Consider the following 20,467-nt stretch of genomic DNA (forward strand, 5'->3'; position numbering starts at 1 on the left):
TATTTTACATTTGTTACTCAAATATTATCTGTTATAAATAATTGCAACTTGATCAAATGGTGCACCTGTTATCATAGAGGAACCCTTCAGTGCTGCAAGTGAGGCTTTTGGTGCCTCTTTTATTTATTTTTTTTCCCCGAAAAGCTGATGGTATTGCTTTTTCAAGACCCGACAAAGCACATTTGAGTCAAATAAAGTGTACAGATGCCAGAGGCGCTTGAAGAACCGGGGCTGCTGCTGAGACTTACAGCTCGGAAAGCTGAAACAAGTGACAGGAAAGTACATAGAAAAGAATCGTTTCCAAAAGGCACAATTTCCTCGACACAAAGGTACAATAAAAATATATGGCCACTGAAATACCGGCGCCCACGGGAAAGCGGTGCCTGCGCGGCAGCACTCGCCTCCCGCCAGGTTTCTCCCACGCGTCCCGCGGCGGCGGCCGCAGCTCCGCGGTGCCCGGCGCCGGCGCCGCGCAGCGAGCACGCACTCCCCGCTGCCCCTCGGCTCCGGGCAGGTTTCCAGCCCGTCCGACCCCGGCCCGGCCCCGGCCCCGGCCCCGCCGCTCGGGAGTTACTGCTCGCGGCTCCTGCCGCTCGTCTCGGCGTCGCTCTGATCGTCCGTGAAGCAGACGTCCACGTCGCTCTCGTTGTCAGTCTTTTGCTCCTGCTCGCCGTGCGCGTAGGCAGAGTCACTTTTGTCCTCGGCCGCCTTGCCGAGGCTCTGGCCCGGGTGCCGCGACTTGACGTGCCGCTCCAGGTCGCGGCGCCGCACCAGCACCTTGCCGCAGTACTCGCAGCGGTAGGGCGTGTTGCCCTCGGCGTGCAGGCGGATGTGCTTGTTGAGGTTGCTGGGGTCCCCGAAGGGCCGCAGGCACACCTTGCACTTGAGCGGCTTGTAGCCCGTGTGAGTCCGCATGTGGATCTTCAGCCCGTACTTGCGGGAGTAGAGCTTGCCGCAGTAGAGGCACAAGTGCCCCGTCTTGGGCTTGCCGCCCGCCGCCCCCGCCGCCCCGGGCGGCAGCGCCTCCAGCCGCCCGCGGCCCTTCTCGGCCGCCAGCTCGGAGAGCTGCTGCGTGTGCATGGCGATCTCCCGGTCGATGCTGGCCAGCGAGCCCAGCTCGGCGCCGTGCAGCCCCGCCGCCGCCGGCCCGCCGAAGTAGGACACCGACTCGGGGTACTTGAGGAGGCCGCCGAAGTGCAGCTTGAGCGGGTAGTAGGGCGCGGCGCTGTAGAGCAGCTCCCCGTTGTACACGGTGAGCGGCATCACCGGCAGGCCGCACTCGCCCGCGTACGCCTTGAGGCCCTCGAAGGGCGGCAGGGCGAAGCGCTCCAGGCCGCCGCCGGGCAGCGGCGGGTAGCGGCCGGGCGGCAGCGCCGCCGCCGGCAGCCCCCGCTCCACGTGCCGGAAAGCCGAGGCCTCCTCCAGCGGCGAGAGCAGCGGCAGCGCCCGCAGCCCGCCGCCGCACGGCAGCCCCGCCGCCGCCGCCGTCGGGGGCGCCTCGCCCGGCAGCGCCGCGCACTTGGGCTGCGCCTCGGCGGCGCGGCCCGCCTTCAGCCCCCCCAGCAGCTTGGCGAAGGCTGGCGCGGCGGCGCCCTTGGCCTCCTGGCGGAGCGGCCCGGCGGGGCGGAAGGCCGAGCGCGCCCCGGGGTAGAAAGCCAGGCCGTTGCCGCCCGTCGAGCCGCCCGCCAGCCCCAGCAGCGGCGCCTGGCTCCGCGCCGAGCCCACGCTCATGTCCAAGGCGCGCTCCTGCTCCTCCTTGCCCGCCGCCTTGCGCGCCGCCCCCGGCTTGGCGAGCGGCGGGGAGGCGGCGGCGGCCTCCCGCTTGACGGGCTCCCGCGGGCCGCAGCCCGGCGGCAGCGCCGGGGGGCCCCGCAGCGCCGCGGCGGCGCCCGGCAGCTCGGCGGCCGCCTTGGCGGCGAGCCCGAAGGCCTCGGCGGGGCGGCCGTGGTCGTGATGCAGGAAGGGCCGGCCGTGGCTCAGCGCGCAGTGGAAGTGGACGTGCGCCTTGAGGCTGTTGGGGTACTTGAAGGTCCTCCAGCAGTACCAGCAGATGTACCGCTCCTCTCCTGCGGAGGCAAGCGCAGCGGCCCGTCAGCGGCGCCCCAGCGGCTCCCTCCTCGCCCCGCTCCGCCCCGCGCACCCACCGCGTCTCGGCCCGGCCCGCTCCCTCCGGCCCGGCCCGGCTGCGGCGGCGGGGAGGGGAGGAGGGCGTTCCCCGGGCCGCCCCTCGGCCCCCGCGAGGCGCGGGCGCTGCGCGGGCCGGGGTGCGCGGCCGCGGACGGGCGCCGCGGGGCCGGGGGAGCAGCTGCAGCCGCGAGTCGTCTGTCGGGGCGCCCATCTGCTGGCGTTTGCAGAAGAGGCAGCGTATGTCAGGGAATCGGCTGCGGCGAACAAAGGCCAAGCTAATGATCGCGAGCCCCTCATTAGGCGGCGAGACAATATCGGATATGTATGGGCCATATGCACTCGCCCCCTCGCAGGGGACAATGCGCGCTGCGCCCCGGCTCGCCCTCCCTCCCCCCGAGCGGGCCGCCGCGGCGTGAGGGCTGCCCGGCTTCGCCCGCCTGCTCCTGGCCCTGCTTGTGCGCAAAGTCCTGCCAAGGAGGCGCCTTTCCTCAGCCCGGCCGGGAAAACACGGCCCCTGCGGGCAGTCTGTCTCTCCGCCCGCCTGTCTGTCCTGCCGGCTGCCCGTCTATGTGTCTGTATCTATTTAGCCACCTCTGCCTTGCTCTTAGTCGCCTCAGTCACCAGAATACACCGATATTTCAAGTTCCTGCAAGCCGTAGCCCACTTCACGCGTTAACAGCCCGTCCTTACTTAAGAGTTTATGCCCTGAAAAGATAAACGCGAGGAAACGGGAGCCGGGAATATTTTCCATCCCCGTTTCGGCGAGCGCGGCGAGGGGCGGCGTAGGGCGCCCCGCCGGGCAGCGGGGCCGGCTCCGCGCCCCGTCCCCCCGCAGGGACCTGCAGCCGCTGTCAGCCTCCCACGCGGCCTCGCCAGGTGACATTCGGCCACCGGGGATCCACGAGTGGCGGTTCGGGCCTTCAGGGCCGCGGAGGGTGGAGGAAGCCCTGCGTCTGCCCGGCACGCGTGGACGCCAAGAGGCAGGGAAGGGGTCCCTCGTTCGTGCGGGCTGTGTGTCCCTTCCACGCTTGCCGTGAAGTAAGAGGGCTCCCGGCTCCGCGGGAATCTCGCATCCGTTGTCAGGTGCTTTTTCACGCTGTTGGGCTGAGCAGGGATGGAAGGCGGGAGCGTGTCTGCCCGGGCTCTGACTGTTCAGGGGCAGTGGGAGGCTGAACCACTGCATTAATCCTATCTCATTGCAGTGAAAAATATGTAAGCTAGTGTAAGGATCTGAAAGGCTTGCAGTCAGGAACCTCCTCGGTCTAAATCCTAATGCACTGGTTCAGAAACTTTGACTTTGTGGCTCTTTTCGAAGGTGCTGCTCGGCTTTGGCTGTCTGCAAAAGTGTGGCGGGGCTAGCTACGCTTCGTCCCGAGAGCGACTCTGGAGCTGAACGGGTGACTTCTCCCAGTTAAAATCAAGCCCAGATAAAGATCGCTTGGGAAAAAAAGAGAGGGAAAAGAAAAAAAATGTTCATCACACAAAACTAAGTCATTGGGGTTAAATGCGTTTGTTCAAAATATTTCCAAACTTAAAAATTCATTTCTATGAATTTCTCCCACTCCTTTCCATCATTCTAGCCACAGAAGAAGAATGCACATTTTGATACACCTCTTATGTTCTGAATCCATATTGATTAGTCCGGAAACTATGGAGCGGCAGAAACAGCAGGTTTGCGGGGTCAGTTTGCAACTTAACCCCGGTTCGACTTAACGAGGAAGATGCCACACGCTGCGTGCCTTTGGTAGACCTAAACTGTCTTGTCACTTCTCCCGAGGAGCATCGGGTACCCAGTGAAAGGCAGAGTCTACTGGAGTGGAGGGGGCAGAGCCCATCACCACTCCGTCGGTGCTGTCGGAGACCTTCGCCAGCGCCCCCCGGCTGAGGAGACCCCGCCGCCTCGGACCCACAGCCTCGCCGCGCTTGGTGGGGGGAATAGAAACGTGACCACGAATTTCTTCTCCGGGTGCAACTCCAGTGCAGGCAGGAACTTCGGCTTTTGCGCATCGCATGTGTCCGACTGAAAATTAATGGCCATTGGCAAGCAACCATCCCTTCAGGGCCAACCGCTACGGGCCTGATCCTGGCTGCCCGGAGGCGCAAGGAGGGCTAAGCCCTCAGCCGCTGCCAGGATCCCGTCCTTTACTGCTCTCTCGGGGGCGGGCTGCGCGACCCGGTGCGCGGGGAAGGTGCGGGACCGGAGGGAGCGCTGCGCGCTGCCCCTGCGCCCCCGGGCAGCGCGGCGCCGGAGGACGTGCCCACCACCAGGCAGGCGCCGCGCACGCACCCTGAAGCAGTCCGTGTTCATAAACACTCCTTCCCCCCTTCTTGTATGCTGCCCACGTTGTCGATTTTTAAAACGCCGTAAAAGTGACTGGTACAATTCCAGCTGAGAATTAGCTTGCGGACTGACACAAGCGATCCAAGACTGATGCCTTCCCTTGCTTGATACCTTCGGGCATACTTATTTGACGCTGAATTTATTTTTACCTAATGCAATCTAATTCAGACACACTGACCATTACCCGTTTTGACGCGACTACGTCAGTCTGAGCACTAGAAGGTCACTGTCCTCAATACAACCTGAAAAGAGCATCTGAAGCTCTGCGCAAGGGACACACACGGTGGAAACAGCAATTTAGAAACGTATGAAGATAAATTGCTGTCTCGAATAACAACATCAGCATTGTTTCATAAAATCCTTTTTTTTTTCTATTAAAATATCATAAAATTGTGGCCATGGCTTAACGACTCGAGGCATGGGGGCTTTTCCATCCGTTACCAAGTTAATATATCACCCTTTAAAATGAGCAGATGGAGTCTTATTTTAAAGAGTGGCAGGTTAAAAGTCACTGCAGCTGTGCTGGTACTAATTTCTCTGAGAGCGTACTTTTGAAAGGCTTGCGTTTGCCTAGCGCGTTTTTAGCCCCCGTCGAAGACGTCCATTAAACAGGCGGTCTGAAACTAAGTTTTGAATGTATGAAAGTTTTACAATGCCGTGATGATTTTTTTTCTCAGAAGGGAGACCCAGGAGTTTTATCGTCGTCTCCCCACCTCCCCCGGCCCCGCGCAGAAACCGCCCCCGATGAGGGTGTCCCGGCGCCCGCACCTTTCTCGTCGTGCGTCGGAGTGGCGGTGATGGGGATGTCAAACCACTGGGCCAGCGGGTTGGAGTACCACACGGTGAGCTCCTCTCCCGGCTGGACATCCCGCAGCGCTCGGTAGAAAATCTGTGGGGGAGAAAGGCAACTTCTTCAGGAGCCTTGAGAGCGGACGCAGCTGGCGGAGAGCGGTGCCAGGCTGGCCCGGAGCCGCGAGCGGGGTACCTGTCCTCCTGGCAGATCCGCCACAGCTTCCAGGGTCTGCTCTTGGGAGTTGCGGGCAGCCCGGATTAACCCTATCCACTCCAGAGCTGAGCTCCCGGCTTCGTCCACTAATTCCCCTCTCACCATCCGCACCTAGAACACAGGCGGCGCCGCCGTCAGACCCACTCGGTGCCCACGCGAGACGAGGCGGAAAGAAAGCAAAAAAGCTTAGCCGTGCCCCTGCCTGCCGCCCGCCTGCCACCCCTGAGCTCTCCCCTAGCCCGGGCAACCGGCTAGCGAGCGCCTGGGAATCGCAGCTGGGAAAGAGTGGCGGCAACATCTCGGGTTTTCCACCAGTTAGGCTCGTCCATCCCTACTCCTCTTTGAGCAGGACCCTCCTCGACTTGCAGGTGCTTTGAAAGAACCGAGAGTGGTCGCAGTGAGCTGCTGCTCTGCAGGAGGAGGGATGGAAGAACTCGGGCCTATGGGAAAAATGCTGCAGCAGTGTGCAGCATTGCGAGGATAAATGTTATTTTTCCCTTGGGTTCCACTGGCCCGAACGCGCCTTGTTCAGTCGCAGTGGCTGCAGTTAGCTTCACGCTATATTAAATGCCCAGGTAAGATGTTATTAGCCGATTCTGAAGAATTCGTGCAGCCTCTGAATCCGTGCAGAAAAAACGTGAAATACATGACTTGTCGGGAGACAGGAACGGGAGGGGGAAAGGGGAGAGGATTCTGCTTAGCTGCAAAGTCCCTGTAGCCCCATACTTCATAATCTGCTTGCCCATACAAAGAGAAAATGAAGTGCCCATTCGCTCAATGACCGTGCAATAAAAGTCATCGGAACAAAGCAGTCTAAAGCGAGAAACCAATGGAGCCAGATGAGAAATAAATTTGAGTGGGCTGGCAGAGCGTTTAAAAACAATTAAAGGGCATTAAAAATCCGAGCGGAACGTGCGAGCACGGGGGGGATGGAAGGCGGGCTCGGCTGCGGCACTCTCGTCCCCAGCCCCCTGGAAAGCCTGCTGGACGGGGTAAGTGTCCCTCCCCACCTCCTGCGCGCTCCTTTGAACGAGGAGGCGCCCGTTTTCCCAGCTCGGACGTCGCCTGACCCCCGGGGCCGCCAGCCGCGGGGCTGTCACCCCCATCCCGCCGTGGCTGTGCGCGTTACTTGCGGCTCCGGCGCTGCGAGCTGGCCCGGGGGCTGCGGAGAGGCCGGCGCGGGGCTGGCCCGGCACCTGCGGCCGCCCCGGGGCACCCGCGACCCGCTCGCCCTGCGCTCCCACCCGGCGGCGCAGCCCGGGCTCTGGGGGCGCTGGGGCGAGAGTTTTCCGTGCTGGACCAGTGCCCGAGGAGACCGGGCGGGAAGGGAGGTAAACTCTAACGAAACCTAGAAGTAGATCAGCCTGTCTGCCTCTCCCTACAATTCCCCCTCCCTCCTCTGCTCCCGGACAAAAATCGGGGGATGTGAGAGCCGCACGCCGCCGCTTATGCCGGGGCTTCAGGAGCGAGAGCGAAACCGTGACAAATCCTTGGCCGTGCAGACGGCGCGTTTGGGCTGGGGTCGGGCGCCCCATCGGGGATACACGGCGGGTCTGGGCCGGGCGGCTCGGTGCCGGGGCCCAGAGAGCGAGAAATGGGCGATTCCCGGGGAGCGGCCGGGAGCGGCCCGGTGAGTCGGGAGCGACTGCTCCCCCGGGCCCCGGTCCCGGCCCCGGCCCCGGCCCCGGGCCGCCTCCGACGGGCGCCGCGCCGCCGGCTGCCGGGCGGCCCGGGCACGGCGAGCCCCGGCGCGCTCACGAAGCTCCGTCTCCACGGCAGGGGCGCGCCCGAGGAAGCCGCCGCGTCCCCCGGGCGCGCCGCGGAGGAGCCCGCTGGGCTGGCAGCGTCCCCGGCGCTGGGCAGGAGGGGGAGAGGGCAGGGACAGGCAGGCTTTTCGGTCTGCGTCCGCGAGCAAAGCCGCACGGAGAAACCTCGGGACGCTATAGAAACGCTTCCTCTTTTTTTCCTGGCTCGCTCTAAGGAGGGAGGATCGAAGAGAGCGGGGAGAAAGCAGCCTCTTCTCCAAAACGCGGGCTTCCCCCGAGTCAACGAAAAAAGCAAGGTCCAGCGATGCAGGAGAGACCAGAGGAAAATACCTTTTTTTTGGGTCCTGGCTCCCTGCGGTCTGACAGGTACTTGCCCAGTTTGAAGATGCCCGGCACAGGACCCAGACGCAGTCCAGCTGGGATGCAGCTCTCTGCACTCACGCTGATGGCCGGAGCCCGGCTCGTTTGCATTGCTGCCTCTGGGTATGAGCAATCAGGGACCCAAACTACTTAACAGGGCTGGAGTGACAGAGGCAGCCAGAGAGGAGGATGAACACGGGCGTATCTCCGCCTGCAGAGTGACGCGGCGGTGTGTGCACGCCGGCTTTTCAATGGGAGCAGGAGGGGGACCCCTTGGCAGGCGGATGCTCTAGGGCGCAGAGTTTGGTGAGAGAGTTTCGCTCCTCGAGCAGCTGCAGAGTCCCATCCAAGAGGGTCACATGGAGCCTTTCCCTAACCCTCCTGCATAATCAAGCACTGTGAATGGCCGGCAAACAATGGGCCAGGCGACCTTCCCATTCCTAAAAATCCAATTTGTCAAGGGCAAAGAAAAGGCGCTGGTGAATCAAAGGTCTGGAGGGACCATTAATCCTCAGCATGGGGTATTGTCCCCGAGACAGTTACGATATTTTAAGTGACAAATCCACTGTATAATTTCTCCATAAATTTTACTTCCTTTTATTGTTCCTCGACAAACCAGTTTTGGAAAATAAGTGACTATTTTAAGTCTACTTGGCTGAGCCTTTTGAGGTTTAATATACTTCAAAGATTTTTAATTCTCTTCCCTTGGCTTTATTGTAAAGGAGATTAAACAAAGAGATGGGGAATGTTTTGAGGACTTGTTAACTTCTATTGATTCCTGGCGTGTGCCATACAGAAATTGGGCAGGTACTTGATGGGAAAACACCAGAAAATACCTACACTTCTTTTTCTTTTTTCTTTTTCTTTTTCTTTTTCTTTTTCTTTTTCTTTTTCTTTTTCTTTTTTTCTTTTTTTTTTTTTTTTAAGCATGACCATATTACCATTTCAGTGGATTGGTTTCAGGCCAGTAATTTATCTAGAAGAGCTTTGATCCTTAAGTAGGATGAATAGCACAAAATATGAGCCGCTGTAGCCCCTGTACAACACAAACCGCTGCATTTGCGAGTACTGGGGTAACTGTGTAATTCTGTTATTCGGAGACAGATACATTAGGAAATAGAGGCACACAACCAGAAGATATCACAAATGTCTAGCAAACAGACTACGCTGCTGGGTTCCTTATTTAATACATCCACAGGTTCCTTTCCTCTATCCTAAATTGCCTTCATCGAGATCACTCCTCTAAGGTGAAGCCTAGCAAAAAGCGACTGTAAATAAAACTGGAACGAAATAATTCTAACAGAGTGTGTTTAAAAGCCTCTTTTTCCTATGAATATTTTGATTAAGCTAAAACGAAGCGCTGGGATTAAGTTAGCTCATAATTCAGGGTGGGTAAAAGCCGCAGCAACGTTTAAGGAACCGAAAAGCAAGAGTGTGCAACTTTTGCTTTTGTTACGCATATGCTCCTATCCAGATGCGCCTACAAGACCAAAGAGTAGAGTAAAAAAAATATATAGACATATATTTCTCTTTCAGTTTCTCTTTTTAAAACCCTGTAATTCTTGCTAGGAAGTTTTCTCTTCTATATAAGTTGTAACAGTTTAAAACTGAACATTTTTCTCTCCTCTCAAGGACAGTTGCATGTACAGATTTTATCCATTTCTTTCAAAAGCAATCGCAGCTTTTTGCTGTAGTTTCAGTAACAGTCAGACCTACTAATTTCAAAAGCGAGTTGTGAAAAAAAAAGGACGGGGGAACGGAACTTAGAGGTGTTTTGCAGTAGGTGCTAGGTAACCGAGCAAGCGCTTCTCGAGCAAGTCCTTACTGCAGGATAAACCTCAGTATGTTGCTTTCGATGCGATCGCAGTGTGGGTTTCGGCCGGGATCCGCGTACGGCAGCGCGGAGTGCCGGGGCGAGAGCCCAGGCGGCGGCACGGCGGGAGGCTGCCCGGGCCGCGGGGGCGGGTCTGAAGCCGGCAGTGGTAGGAGCCCGCAGCCGCCGGGATGCCCCTGGGCCCGGACCCGCCCGGCGCCGCGCGGGGAGACGCTGCGAGCGCGGTCAGCGCTGCCCCCCGCCCCCGGCTAACGCTAGCGCCGGGGGGACATTTGATCGCGCTGCCCGCGCTTTCCTCCAGCGCCGCCGCAGCAGCGCGCTGCCGTCGGGGAGAGGCGGGCGAGGGTTCACACGTTCAGGGCGAGCCCCCGGACTGGGAAGCGGCAGGGCCGCCAGGACCGGCGAGCAGCACGCCCCGGCGGCCCCCGCCGTCTCGCCCTTCTCCGGGAGCTGGCGGGCGCCTCCGGCCGCCGCCGCGGGACGGGCAGCGCCGGCCGCGGCCCGGGGCCGCCCCGACGGGACGGGACGGGACGGGACGGCGCGGGGCGGGGCGGGGCTGCCGCCGCCCGGCCTGCTCCGGGGTTGCAGGCCGGCACTAAATCAGTGTAGGTCATGGATATAGTTTTAATAAGGATACATATGCGCACGGACGAGATAAATGTCGCGCCTGTCCGCAGCGGCGTTGATGATTATCGATCATGGCTCTCCAGGGTGCAATTGTAGGGACCGTCCCGGGAATGGGATGATTTCTTTTTCACTTCAGCAGCAATGGGGGCGGGGGGGGAGAGGATGTGAGGAACTGAAGATGACCCCTTTGATCAGCAGCATGAATGGGGGGAAAAAGGATAAACAAGAAGTTGAGGGCAATAAATTTAAGCCATGAACATGTCCCTATAACCTCTGGCCTAGCGACTTTAGGATGAGACCCAGTTTAAATTCCAAGAGCCGCAGAGGTAGAGAGAGGGCTTTTAAGGCGACCAAGGTACCCTACTGCTCCGCTTGGGGAGCCGCTTCGTCCAAGGCCTTAATGAGTCAAAAAGCGTGAACGACACGCGAACAATTTTATCAATAGGACCATGTAAAGGCCGACTGTGAGGAAAGTTATTTATTAATATAGCCAATTGTGGCTGGTTCCCATCCACTCAGAAAAGAAAAGCCCTTGCTCTGGAAGCATTCACACCAGTTCTCCAATTTTTATTCTGTCCTGTGGCTCAAAGTTGAAGTTCCCCAAGTGAAATAAATTGTCCACAAAAGAGGAAAGGAACCACATTTTCTTTTATTTTTCCTTCCCTAAAAAGGAAGGGTGAAACCGATCTAATGTGCCCACTGGAGCAAGATGCAGCATGAAAGGCCGGGTGTTAAAAGTAAAAGCAGCCTTTGGAGCAAATGGGATGGAAAATTAAATGAAATTAAATAGCTTGAACGGCCGTATTGTCCCTTATTAAAAAGACACATTAATTACATGGTTTCAGCTTTATTCAAAGACAATGTTTAGACTCAATCAAAACATTCCACTATCGCGCTTTATATACTTAAACTGGGCTACTAGAGACACCATTAAAGCGAAATCACTTTTGCCCAGAGATGTGATGAAAGTTATTTTCCTAGGCAGCCCTTATTTATACCCACCGCTGAACTGCCAGTGCCCCTGAGTAACACTTTGGCACAGTGTTCTCCCTGATTTAACAGGTTGCCCCATAATGAGGCATGAATGTTAAGGAACAACAGTCATCCAAAGAGGCACAGTTGCAGAGAGCAATGTCCCACCAGGGAGCTCCATTCAAACCATCAAACTGCTCCGGCTCAGAGAAGGTTCAACACCACATTCAGACCAGCATGAATGCCTGTATACAGGGCCCGGCTCATTGTGCCGGGGAGCGGCACAGTGGAGGCTTTAACAAAATGCTGCAAGTTCATTCAGCAGGCCATACTCTCGCGGGGAACGGGAGCCGCCGGCTCCCGGTGTGACCTTTTCCCGAAGTGGTTTGGCCCCGCAGGGGCAGCTCTTGCCCGGCTCCGGGCCGGGGTCCGCCGGCACGGCCGCGGGTGCAAGGCGCCCGGGGGGGCCTGCGAGACCCCGGCATCGGGGAATGCCCCCAAACCACCCGTAAAACAGCCGGAGAGACCCGTACCTCCTAAGCGCCTCCCTCCCTTTCGCCTTTCTCTTTTCTTTTATCTCTTCTTTATTCCTTCTCTTCCACCATTATTTTCGTTTTATTTTTCTTTCTGTCTTTCTGTCTGCCTTTTCTCAACATATCTTTTCTTTCTCTCTTTCTCTTTCTTTATTTTTCTTCCTTTTTTCATTTCTTTCTTCCTTCATGTCTTTCTTTCTCATTTCTTTATTTCTTCCTTCCTTCCTCCTTCCTTCCTTTCTTCCTTTCTTCCTTTCTTATTTTCTTTCTTTCTTCTTCTCTTTCTTTCCCCTCCTTCCCACCTTTCTCTCTATTTTGCACTCTCTCTCAACTCTTCTTTCCTTCGTCACTCGTTTCTCCTTTCTTTTCCTTTCCACCCTTTTCATTCCTTTTCAATAAGAAACGCCAATAACGGCAATAACAAACACTATACTATTACTAATGGCTACGTGCCCCCGACGCCCAACGGCGGGGATGCCGACTGGCGGGGCTGGCTCGCTGCGGTCCGAGCTGGCGGCTCCTAACCAGCTGTGCGGTGCAGACGAGATGCGGGTGGGATATTAAAGCAGCTTTTGAATAGTAATTCAGGTTCTATGGGAACCCCAGCAGATGACAGGATCTCAATTTGGTATTCTTATTGTTAATCGCGAGCTTCAGTCGAGATCGGATTCAAACACATTTTGTGCTAGTTAAAAATTCCAATGTATGGTCTGAGATTTTTTGTCTTTTAGCTCAGCTTCAATTGGAGGCGAAACTTGCCGCATAAAGTATTCAAAGTCTGACTAAAGTTGCCTTTTAACCGGATTCTCCCCCCGCAGCCCCCACCGTATCTCTTGGTTCTTTCGGTTGACATGGTGCAAATAAAAGTCAGTAAACTTGTTGCTGAATTGCAATGTTTCGGTGTACCTTATAAATTCATACCTTTTCTCCCTCGATCGCCTTAGAATGAGCCCCTGACTCAATTCGATTTTCCTTGCTGCTGGGCACATTTAGGAGAGAGTCTATTTGTGAAGTTCATTTCTAGGCAAATGTATTCAAGAGCTGATTGGGATGAATAGGACCGTGTGTCAGCCGCCCCTAATTGGGATTAAAGCACTTCGGACCATATGCAGAGAGTGACAGAAATTCTCAGGTTTCATTGTGCTCAGACTTCCACCCGCCTGGACAGTCCTCCTAGAAAAGGGAGATTTATAAAGATTTTGGAGAGAAACTGAGGAAATAAAAGAGACTCAAAAAATGACCGGGCTAATGTCTCTCTGTGGGACTGGGGGCACAGCGACTGTTGGTGACAGCCTATGGGGAGAGACGACCAGAGACGACCAGAGCGCGGAGGCGCCGTCAGCGGCAGAGCTGGCGACGGGCTTTCCCGTCGCAGGGGGACCAAGACCGGAGCAAATCTCTGGTGCCTTCCGCCCGGGGCTCCTGCTAGGACCTGCAGACCTAATGAAAAAATAGGGTCGCAGGGGCCGGGAAAGGTGGGGTCTGTAAAACCTCCCTGGGAAACGTCCAGCAGGTCGCGCCGTCCAGCCAGCCCTCGGCCCCGAGGAGACAACCCGCCTGCCCGGCGGGGCAGCCCTGGCCGGGGGCGGCCCGGCGCCGGGGGCCCGTCCGAGAGGTCCGGCCGGGGGTTACCGCCGGCGCCGTCCCGGGACAAGGAGCAGGCCTAGAAGCCGGGGCTCGCCCCTTTTCTCTAGCTCTGTCTTCTAAGCCTTGAGGCACCTGCACTGCGGACCTTATGCTTTCACTGGCCTAAGGACTCCGATGAGTGTTATGTGCAGAGGGAGGAAGGGACGGGAAGGAAAGAGAGGATGAAAGGAGCAAGCGAAGAAGGGAAGGAAGGAAAGAGGGGAGGAGGGAGGGAGGAGGGAGCGGAGAGGATAACCATTCATCGACGGGACATCTCAATCCCCGGCACACGCCGCTGCCCGCCTAGCAGCCCCCTCGCAGCGCTGCCCCGGTGCCCGCTGGCCGCCGGTGCTCTCCCCTCCGCACACCGCGGGGCCGGGGGGCAGGCTCCTCAGCCGTCACCATCACCTCGAGGCCACGGGACCGGGTGCAGGGGAGAAGGGGGCGAGGGGAGGGACCTAGCAAGGAGTCCCCGAGAGCCTGTCCTCCCCCCCCTTTCCTTTGGGGAAAGCCTGCATCTAGCCTGCCCCTCGTCGGGAGCTGATATGTTGCTCTCTTTGTCGCAAGGCTGGACCTTGCGACAGGGGCCAGTGGCATCAGGCAGGGATGGAGGGAAGCTGAAAGCGAGCAGGGATGTAGGGGAGCATCTTCCTCCTTCGTTTTTCCGACAAAAACGACGCAGGTGATAAGACAATGTTCCTTTGTACAACTATGTCAGCTCTGAGACTAATGTCACTCAACAGCCACTTCTTTATTCATCAGGTGCCCCCTACGCGGCAGCATGTGAATATCTGAACTCTTTGCTAAAAAATACATATTTCATCTTTAAACATGTAGCTGCTCGAGGTCCATATCCACCCATCCCTCTGTCTACCAGTCTATCCATCTGCATGCCAGACAAATACAAGTGCCCCCAGAAATGCAAAGTATCCTGCCGCTAAAAGTTCTGTGTTCACCTGAGCCGTAGCAGGGAGTGACATTCAAACCCAAAGTCTAGCCTTCAGACAGTGACCAGTTTGGGCGTGGAGTCGTTTGAATGCGACATCCTGCATCCCAAAAGTGCACGTGGCGATAAAAGTATTATTTAGGTTGATGGGTTTTAAACACCACGGTCGACCGTCAGAAAGATGATGTTTAACCACCCTGGAGGCACTCATAAGCAGGCAAAGAAGGTCTGTACCGAGTAGCAGGGGCTACTTCCCCCCCACATCCCGGGGGGGAGATACGGGAGAAGTCCGCTGCTTTCGCCGTCTCTACGCTTGTCTGTAATCGTACAATGAATCCCACCACGGCGACAGTGTGCCTTTGTCCCCCCTGTCCCTGGCCAGTCTCCGGTTGCCCGTGCCCCGGAGAGGCCGCTCGGCCAGCCCTGCAGCCCGCTGCCCCGACGGGGCGCCCGGCAGGTCCCCGCACCGCCCGGCACCCGCTGCCTCCTGTCGGGGCTGCCGATAACCTTTCCTCGGGAGTAAAGATCTCGGTGTCCCCTCCGCATGGGGCTGTGGGCATGTGTGTGTAGGAGGGTTTGAGGAAAGGAGGAAAGCAGCTAGTCTGCGGCGGAGGGAAAATTCCCCATGACCCTGAAAGTGATAAAGCTTTTATAATATTTATTTATTTATATAAAATAATAACCCCAGGCACTTCCGTGGGCCCGATGATGGGGCAGGTAGAGGGCATCAGGGAATGGTCAAACCCACCGAGTGCCCAGTGTGCTCTTTCCAGAGCAGAACTGGACTGGGATGCGGCATACAAAGCCCTGCTGACCTCAGACGCAGCCTCATGACACTGTGTTTTACACATTTTTCTCCAGTTTTTCTGAAGTCTCTGATCAAGCTTTTAACTAACCAGTTCCACAGCAATTCTCTGGGTCAGGTCTACGTTTCCCCCGCAAGCGGAGGTTCAAGAGACCTTACAGGAGAGTCACAGACCCTGAACAGGTCGTCTGCGGCAGCCCAGGCAGGGCAGAGCAAAGCGACCGTAAAGCTGAACCATGCGCCCCCCTTCTCCTCATCACCGAGGAGGGGAGCAGCAACTGCTCCGGGCTTCTCCACATTAATTTTCCTACAAGACGAAGAGTGGGAAATCAGGGCGGCGGGAGGAGCCGTGCTCCCTCTGGCCGCATCGGGTGAGGGGCACGTCTAGCCACGGCTCTACAGCTAGTCTCAGGGAGCGCACTGGCTGGGCTGTCGCTGAGCCCAGCAGAAAGCCGTGACATAATTTAGCCTCAAACGCTCTGGCTAGGGGACGAGGGAAATACATAGCCCTGACATGCCTCCGACCCTAGACAGAGTTGTTTGTTTATTCTCTCGGCGTTATTTAAATTAAAAAAGAAAAAAAAAAAAAGGAGAAAAAGCGAAGAATAACGCCGCGCTGCTAAGCAGCGCTTCTCCCCGGCTTTTCTCGGGGTAAATGCGAGCGGATTTTGCCAGCGCAGCCCCGCAGCGGTGCAGGGCCGCGGGCAGCGAGGCTGCCTCGGGGTCGGGGCCGGCGCAGTCCCGGGCAGAGAAATCCCGCCTCAGGGGCGGATGTCCCGCCTGCTGCCCGCCCCCGCTTCCAGCATCTCACTCTCCGCACGCCCGGAGCTCCTCGGCAGCCCTGCTCCCCCCTGCCCTGCCCCGCTCCCCGAGGCGCCCCCCACACGCTTGCTTTGCAGCTTTCCTACACCGGTTTCCACATGCTAAAGGTTTATCACCTTCAGGGAAAAAAAAAAACAAACAAAAATAACAGCGTGGCTCAAAATCTGGAGTTGCAGACATGGCCTCCCGTGGGCTGCACTGTGCCCGTGGGGTCCCTTGCATCCTCACCAAGAGGGCACCTCACAGCAGCCACGGTGTCACTGGGGCGAGGCCAGCCATGGGGACAGAGCCCTGCTCCGCCGTCTAGGCCGCGCAGCGCACTGGGCGGCTGGCAAGTTGTGGCTCTCAGGGTGTGGGGGGGAGGGAAGGATGCCCGAGAGACCCCCTCGTGGGAAGGGAGATCTTCGTGTTAAATGCAGAGCTGCACAGAGTTAGTAGAATTACCATATATATAAGTAACACACCTATAATACACCTATAATACACCTAGGTATGCATACATATGCACCTGGGTATGTATTTTGCATGTGTATATTCACACATACATATATATTTATTTATAAGTATACATACTACTAAGGTTATTGTTTGGCACTGCCTTCTTTCCCTGATGAAGTTGCCATGAATTTTATGAGAGCAGCATGGGGAGAAAGGCCCTTCCTCTCCCTCCCCATTGGACATCGCCGCGGTTCTCAGGGCAGGCAAGAAAAGCCCAGGCACAGAGCGGGCCTGGTCCACGGCCCATGGAGAGCATCACTACTGAGCCTGGCCGGAGCAGGGTACGCTGTTAGGCATTGACGTGGTTGAATGGGCAAGGGGCGTACTCAGGAGACACATATGTGACTTATGAGAAAGTACATTGTAAATAGAAAGCCAATATACACTGCCTAAATCTGCTAGGAAACATCTGTAAAGGTTTATATAGTGCCTAGGAGCTGTCTTGCTCCTGTACTCTGATGAGCATCACAGCAAAGGATTAGAAGGTGCTTTCCTCCCTCCCTGTCTTCCTTCATTAAAAATATGCCTGGTAATTCAGTACATAGAGCTCTAATCCAGTCTGAACTTCTTCTTAGGCAGGCTGTGGTATTGCAAAGATAGTAGCTGTACCACCTAAATCACCCGGTCCTTCAGCCTCTAAACAGGAAAACTACTACTGACTTTTCATTTCAGCCTGGGGTTTAAATGTTTTGTTTGGAGTTTTTTTTTGTTCTTGTTTTTGTTTTTCTAAACATGATTGGAGTTCTTCCTCTGAACATTTCCACAGACTCCACTTCTCTCCCTTCTGTCAGCTTGACAGACACAAGTCCAACCCTGAATTTCTTCCAGGAGTAAAATTGTGCAATGAGACACGAAGCCAAAGCATGCATCCCGCCAAGCTCTCCTCCTGCTCAGAGGCCCCCTCTGCAGTGTTTAGCTTGATTCAAGGCAAAAAAAAGATCTTTATACACTTATACACATTTGCTGTGTTTTTCTCAAGAGCTCATTTGGGGGGGTCGTCATCTCTTATAACATCAGCCCTGTGTTTTCAAAAGAGTCGCAGCTATGAAACGAGGCACTTAATTTTCTGTAAGTCTTCTCCCCCCCCCCCCCCCCCCACGAGGGAGAGTGCTATATTACAGCCACAGCAGCGACATAGCTGGCACGGATGGCGGTTTTTCCATCGGCGGGGGATGCCAAAGCGCCGCGGGAGAAGCAAACGCGGCTCCGGCCGCGTTACCAGCGGGGAAAGGAGGCAGCACCGCCGCGGTCCGACGGGGCTCGCCCGGTGGCCTCGGCCCCAGACCCGGGACCCCCTTCCCCCCCGGGACCCCCCGTCGGCCCCAGGCCTCCCGGTGCCCCCGACCCCAGGACCTCAGACCACCACCCCCGACCACTGCCGCTGCTGCTGCAGACGGCGGTGCAGCCGCCTTGTGAAGCCAAGGGAATTAAAATGATGAGGATTTCTCGTGTTAGGCTCCCAAGGAGTCCAGCGCTTGGTTTGAGGAGAGTTAGGGAAATAAACTATTGGCATGGAAGAGAAGGGGAGAGAGAGAGAGAGAGATAGAGAAAGAGATGAAAAAATAGTAGCCGCTGGAAGGAAGGTCTCTCTTTGCAGCGGCACCAGAGCACAAGGCAGAGTTTGCTGGCTGGCTGGTAATAACCTAAATGGGGAGAGAGAGACGTTTTGCCAGTAAGAAGGAGAAAGGGCTGTAAGAGAGCTGACTTCTTAATGAGCGCGAATAATGTTGTAAAGGGTCTCATCATTTTCTGCTTTTCAAGAGATGACTATCAGCAAGGAAAAAGGAAAAAAAAAGAAAAAAAAAAACTTTTTCAAAAATCCAGCCATCAGAAACTGTTCGTTACACTCTGGTAAACATTCCCTGATGGTGAAACTGTTGGTGGGGGCGGAAAGCGGGGAAAGAAAACGCATCTTCGTCTAGTGCATGCAGCTCTCTAATTAATGAATTTGACAAACTGAAAGGTCTTCCTCTGGTTCCTGTTTAAATGACTTGACTCTCTCTCTCTCTCTCTCTCTCTCTCTCTCTCTCTCTCTCTCTCTGTTTTAACGCAGTACAGATATTTGAATCAAGAAACTATTTGTCTTAGATATGCAGAATAATGGAGGCTGAAGGCATGCTGCCTAGGACTTACTTTAAAGTACATCAACGAGCCTTCTTCTCTTCATTTCGGCATTGTGTTTTCTGACGCTGAAATATGCATCAGTTTTGACAGCTTTGTGGTTACGAAACTAAAGAAACTTGTGGGTGTCATCTGTCGGAAATGATTTCTGTTACAGTCTGTAGATTTAATGTTGTTCTTTTATTCATTGTTGGTTCTATTAAAAATAAAATATAAATACAATTATTCAGTATTTTTTTCCGGATTGCCCGTGGACTGCTGCCCTCAGCTTCTCCAGTGTCATCATCTTTAAGTTTTAAATGTTCAAACGTGGTTTTAGAAGAAGAAGACAGATTATCCTCAAAGTTTCTCTCGCTATTGCTTCGACACACAAAAATAAGGGCGTGCACACAAAGTATTATCTTTCGCAAAACTAGGAAGAAAATCCTTTTCCTCCTTGTTTATTTTTTACCACGGTTTTCTCTCTCTCTCTCTCTCTCTCTCTCTCTCTCTCTCTAAACCCACCTCCTTAAATTCTTTGTGGAATGGACAAAAAATCAAATTTGCAATAAGTCGCACTCAAAATATCAGGTTCAAATCAACTCCTTGTTTAGAACGACCTGCTTTGCAGTTAGATTAGGACGCCTGCTGTATAGGTATTTCTCCTTAAGGCAGGTTTGCCACCTTTGCGGCTAAACCCGTGTCTCGAGATGTTTGAAGGAAAAATCCGAGTATGTGCATTTAGCTTTCCCAGAGCCCTCACCAGCTGGAGCAGTGGGTTCAGCCGCTGGGTTTGGGGGCTCACTCGGCGGTGCAGAAACTGCTCTCCGAGGCGGGCAGGACTGGACCCGCCACGAATGTAACTGTGTGAAGGGAGAGAGACAGAAGGGAATTTTTGACAGTTCAGATATCCCTTACCAGCCGCCAAGGGGAGCTTTCTCAGGGCACTGGACACCTGCGCAGCGTCCCCAGGCACCCTGCAGGACTTTGCTCTCGGCCCCGCGCAAAGCTGCGCAGCCCCGGCGGCTCCCGGGCACCCTTTATTTCGGAAGGAGTGTCCCGCAGCCTGTGCGCCGGAATTTTCCACTCTTTCTTGATCTCACGAAGAGAGCAAAGAGATTTCCTATGTTCCTGAAATTCTGAGAGGGAGAAAAAATTACTTCTGTCTCACTGGATGAGTTCCTAAGAGGAGAAATAACTGGATTTTCGTCAGGGAGCACCTGAAGCTGTCACCTCGCACTACGGTGCCAGCGGTCACAGCGAGCCCTGCTCCGCGGGGCCCTCATTTCCTATAAATATCAACATCGCCGGCGCTCAGCCCGCAGCAGCGCCAGCCGCGGCCACCCCGCGGGAGCGCAGGCGGCGCGGCCGCCCCGTCCGACTTGCGCGGGGCGGCGCGCAGCGGCTCGGGGCAGCGGGGAGGGACCGGCGGGCACTCCGCCTTAGCGGAGTTGGGTGTCGGAGGGAAAAGCGGCCAAAAGCTGGTGCGGAGATCAGCACCGCGGCCGCGCAGGCTTGGGAGTGGGCTACAGCTCCTCGTGCTCCTGCCCTCCGAAGCCAGCCCCCCAGAAAACCCATGAGGTTTCCTGCGGGATGTGCTAGATGTGTTTAAAATCTTGGGCAGCAAGGTGACAGTTTCTCAAACTCCCCTTGAAAATCTGCAAAACTGGGTGGAAAAGAGCTCTTTCGGTGCACATGCACGCTCGTACAGAGACATACAGGTAACGCGCTGAAACCTGTCTGTAGGAATATAGATAGGAAAATTGTAACGCATAAATAGCTGAATTGTCCTCAGAAATCTAATCTGAACTTCTAGGTTGGAGTTTTTGGTTTTTTTTTTTTTTTTTTTTTTTTTTTTTTTTTTTTTTTTTTTACAGATGGGAATAAGGCAGAAACGGGCAACGTGGAGTCTTCCTTCGGAAAGAAATTCCTCTCTTCAGCGTGATCTGTTGAAGATGCAACTAATTAATTCGTTTCTCTGTTTTCCGTTCATTTCTCTCTAGTAACGTTAGTGACTTGCCGAGAGGGAATTTCTCCTCAGGTTAGGCTCCACCGTAGGAGGAAAGGTTCCCAGTGCAGCTCGGAGCTGCAAAACCCCATCCTA

General features: G+C 55.7%; 1 protein-coding gene across 1 annotated transcript; it reads right to left on the reverse strand.

The window, feature by feature from the left end:
* Positions 1–570: 570 nt before the first annotated feature.
* On the reverse strand, positions 571–7,711 carry PRDM13 (PR/SET domain 13). The gene is made up of 4 exons (XM_062571001.1): positions 7,571–7,711; positions 5,454–5,585; positions 5,237–5,357; positions 571–2,066 (listed from the first exon to the last, which is right to left on the reverse strand). The coding sequence occupies exons 1-4, from the start codon at positions 7,709–7,711 to the stop codon at positions 571–573; spliced, it is 1,890 nt and encodes a 629-aa protein (XP_062426985.1).
* Between the last annotated feature and the right edge of the window lie 12,756 nt (positions 7,712–20,467).

This window comes from Rhea pennata, chromosome 3 (assembly GCF_028389875.1).
Source record: "Rhea pennata isolate bPtePen1 chromosome 3, bPtePen1.pri, whole genome shotgun sequence".
NCBI classification, from domain to species: domain Eukaryota; kingdom Metazoa; phylum Chordata; class Aves; order Rheiformes; family Rheidae; genus Rhea; species Rhea pennata.

Excerpts from the sequence above, each read along its gene's own strand:
- PRDM13 (XM_062571001.1), bottom strand. The coding sequence starts at position 7,711 with ATGCAAACGAGCCGGGCTCCGGCCATCAGCGTGAGTGCAGAGAGCTGC. Across the intron at positions 5,358-5,453 it reads CGGATCTGCCAGGAGGACAG|ATTTTCTACCGAGCGCTGCG; the intron begins GTACCCCGCTCG and ends TCTCCCCCACAG. Across the intron at positions 2,067-5,236 it reads TCCGACGCACGACGAGAAAG|GAGAGGAGCGGTACATCTGC; the intron begins GTGCGGGCGCCG and ends TTGCCTCCGCAG.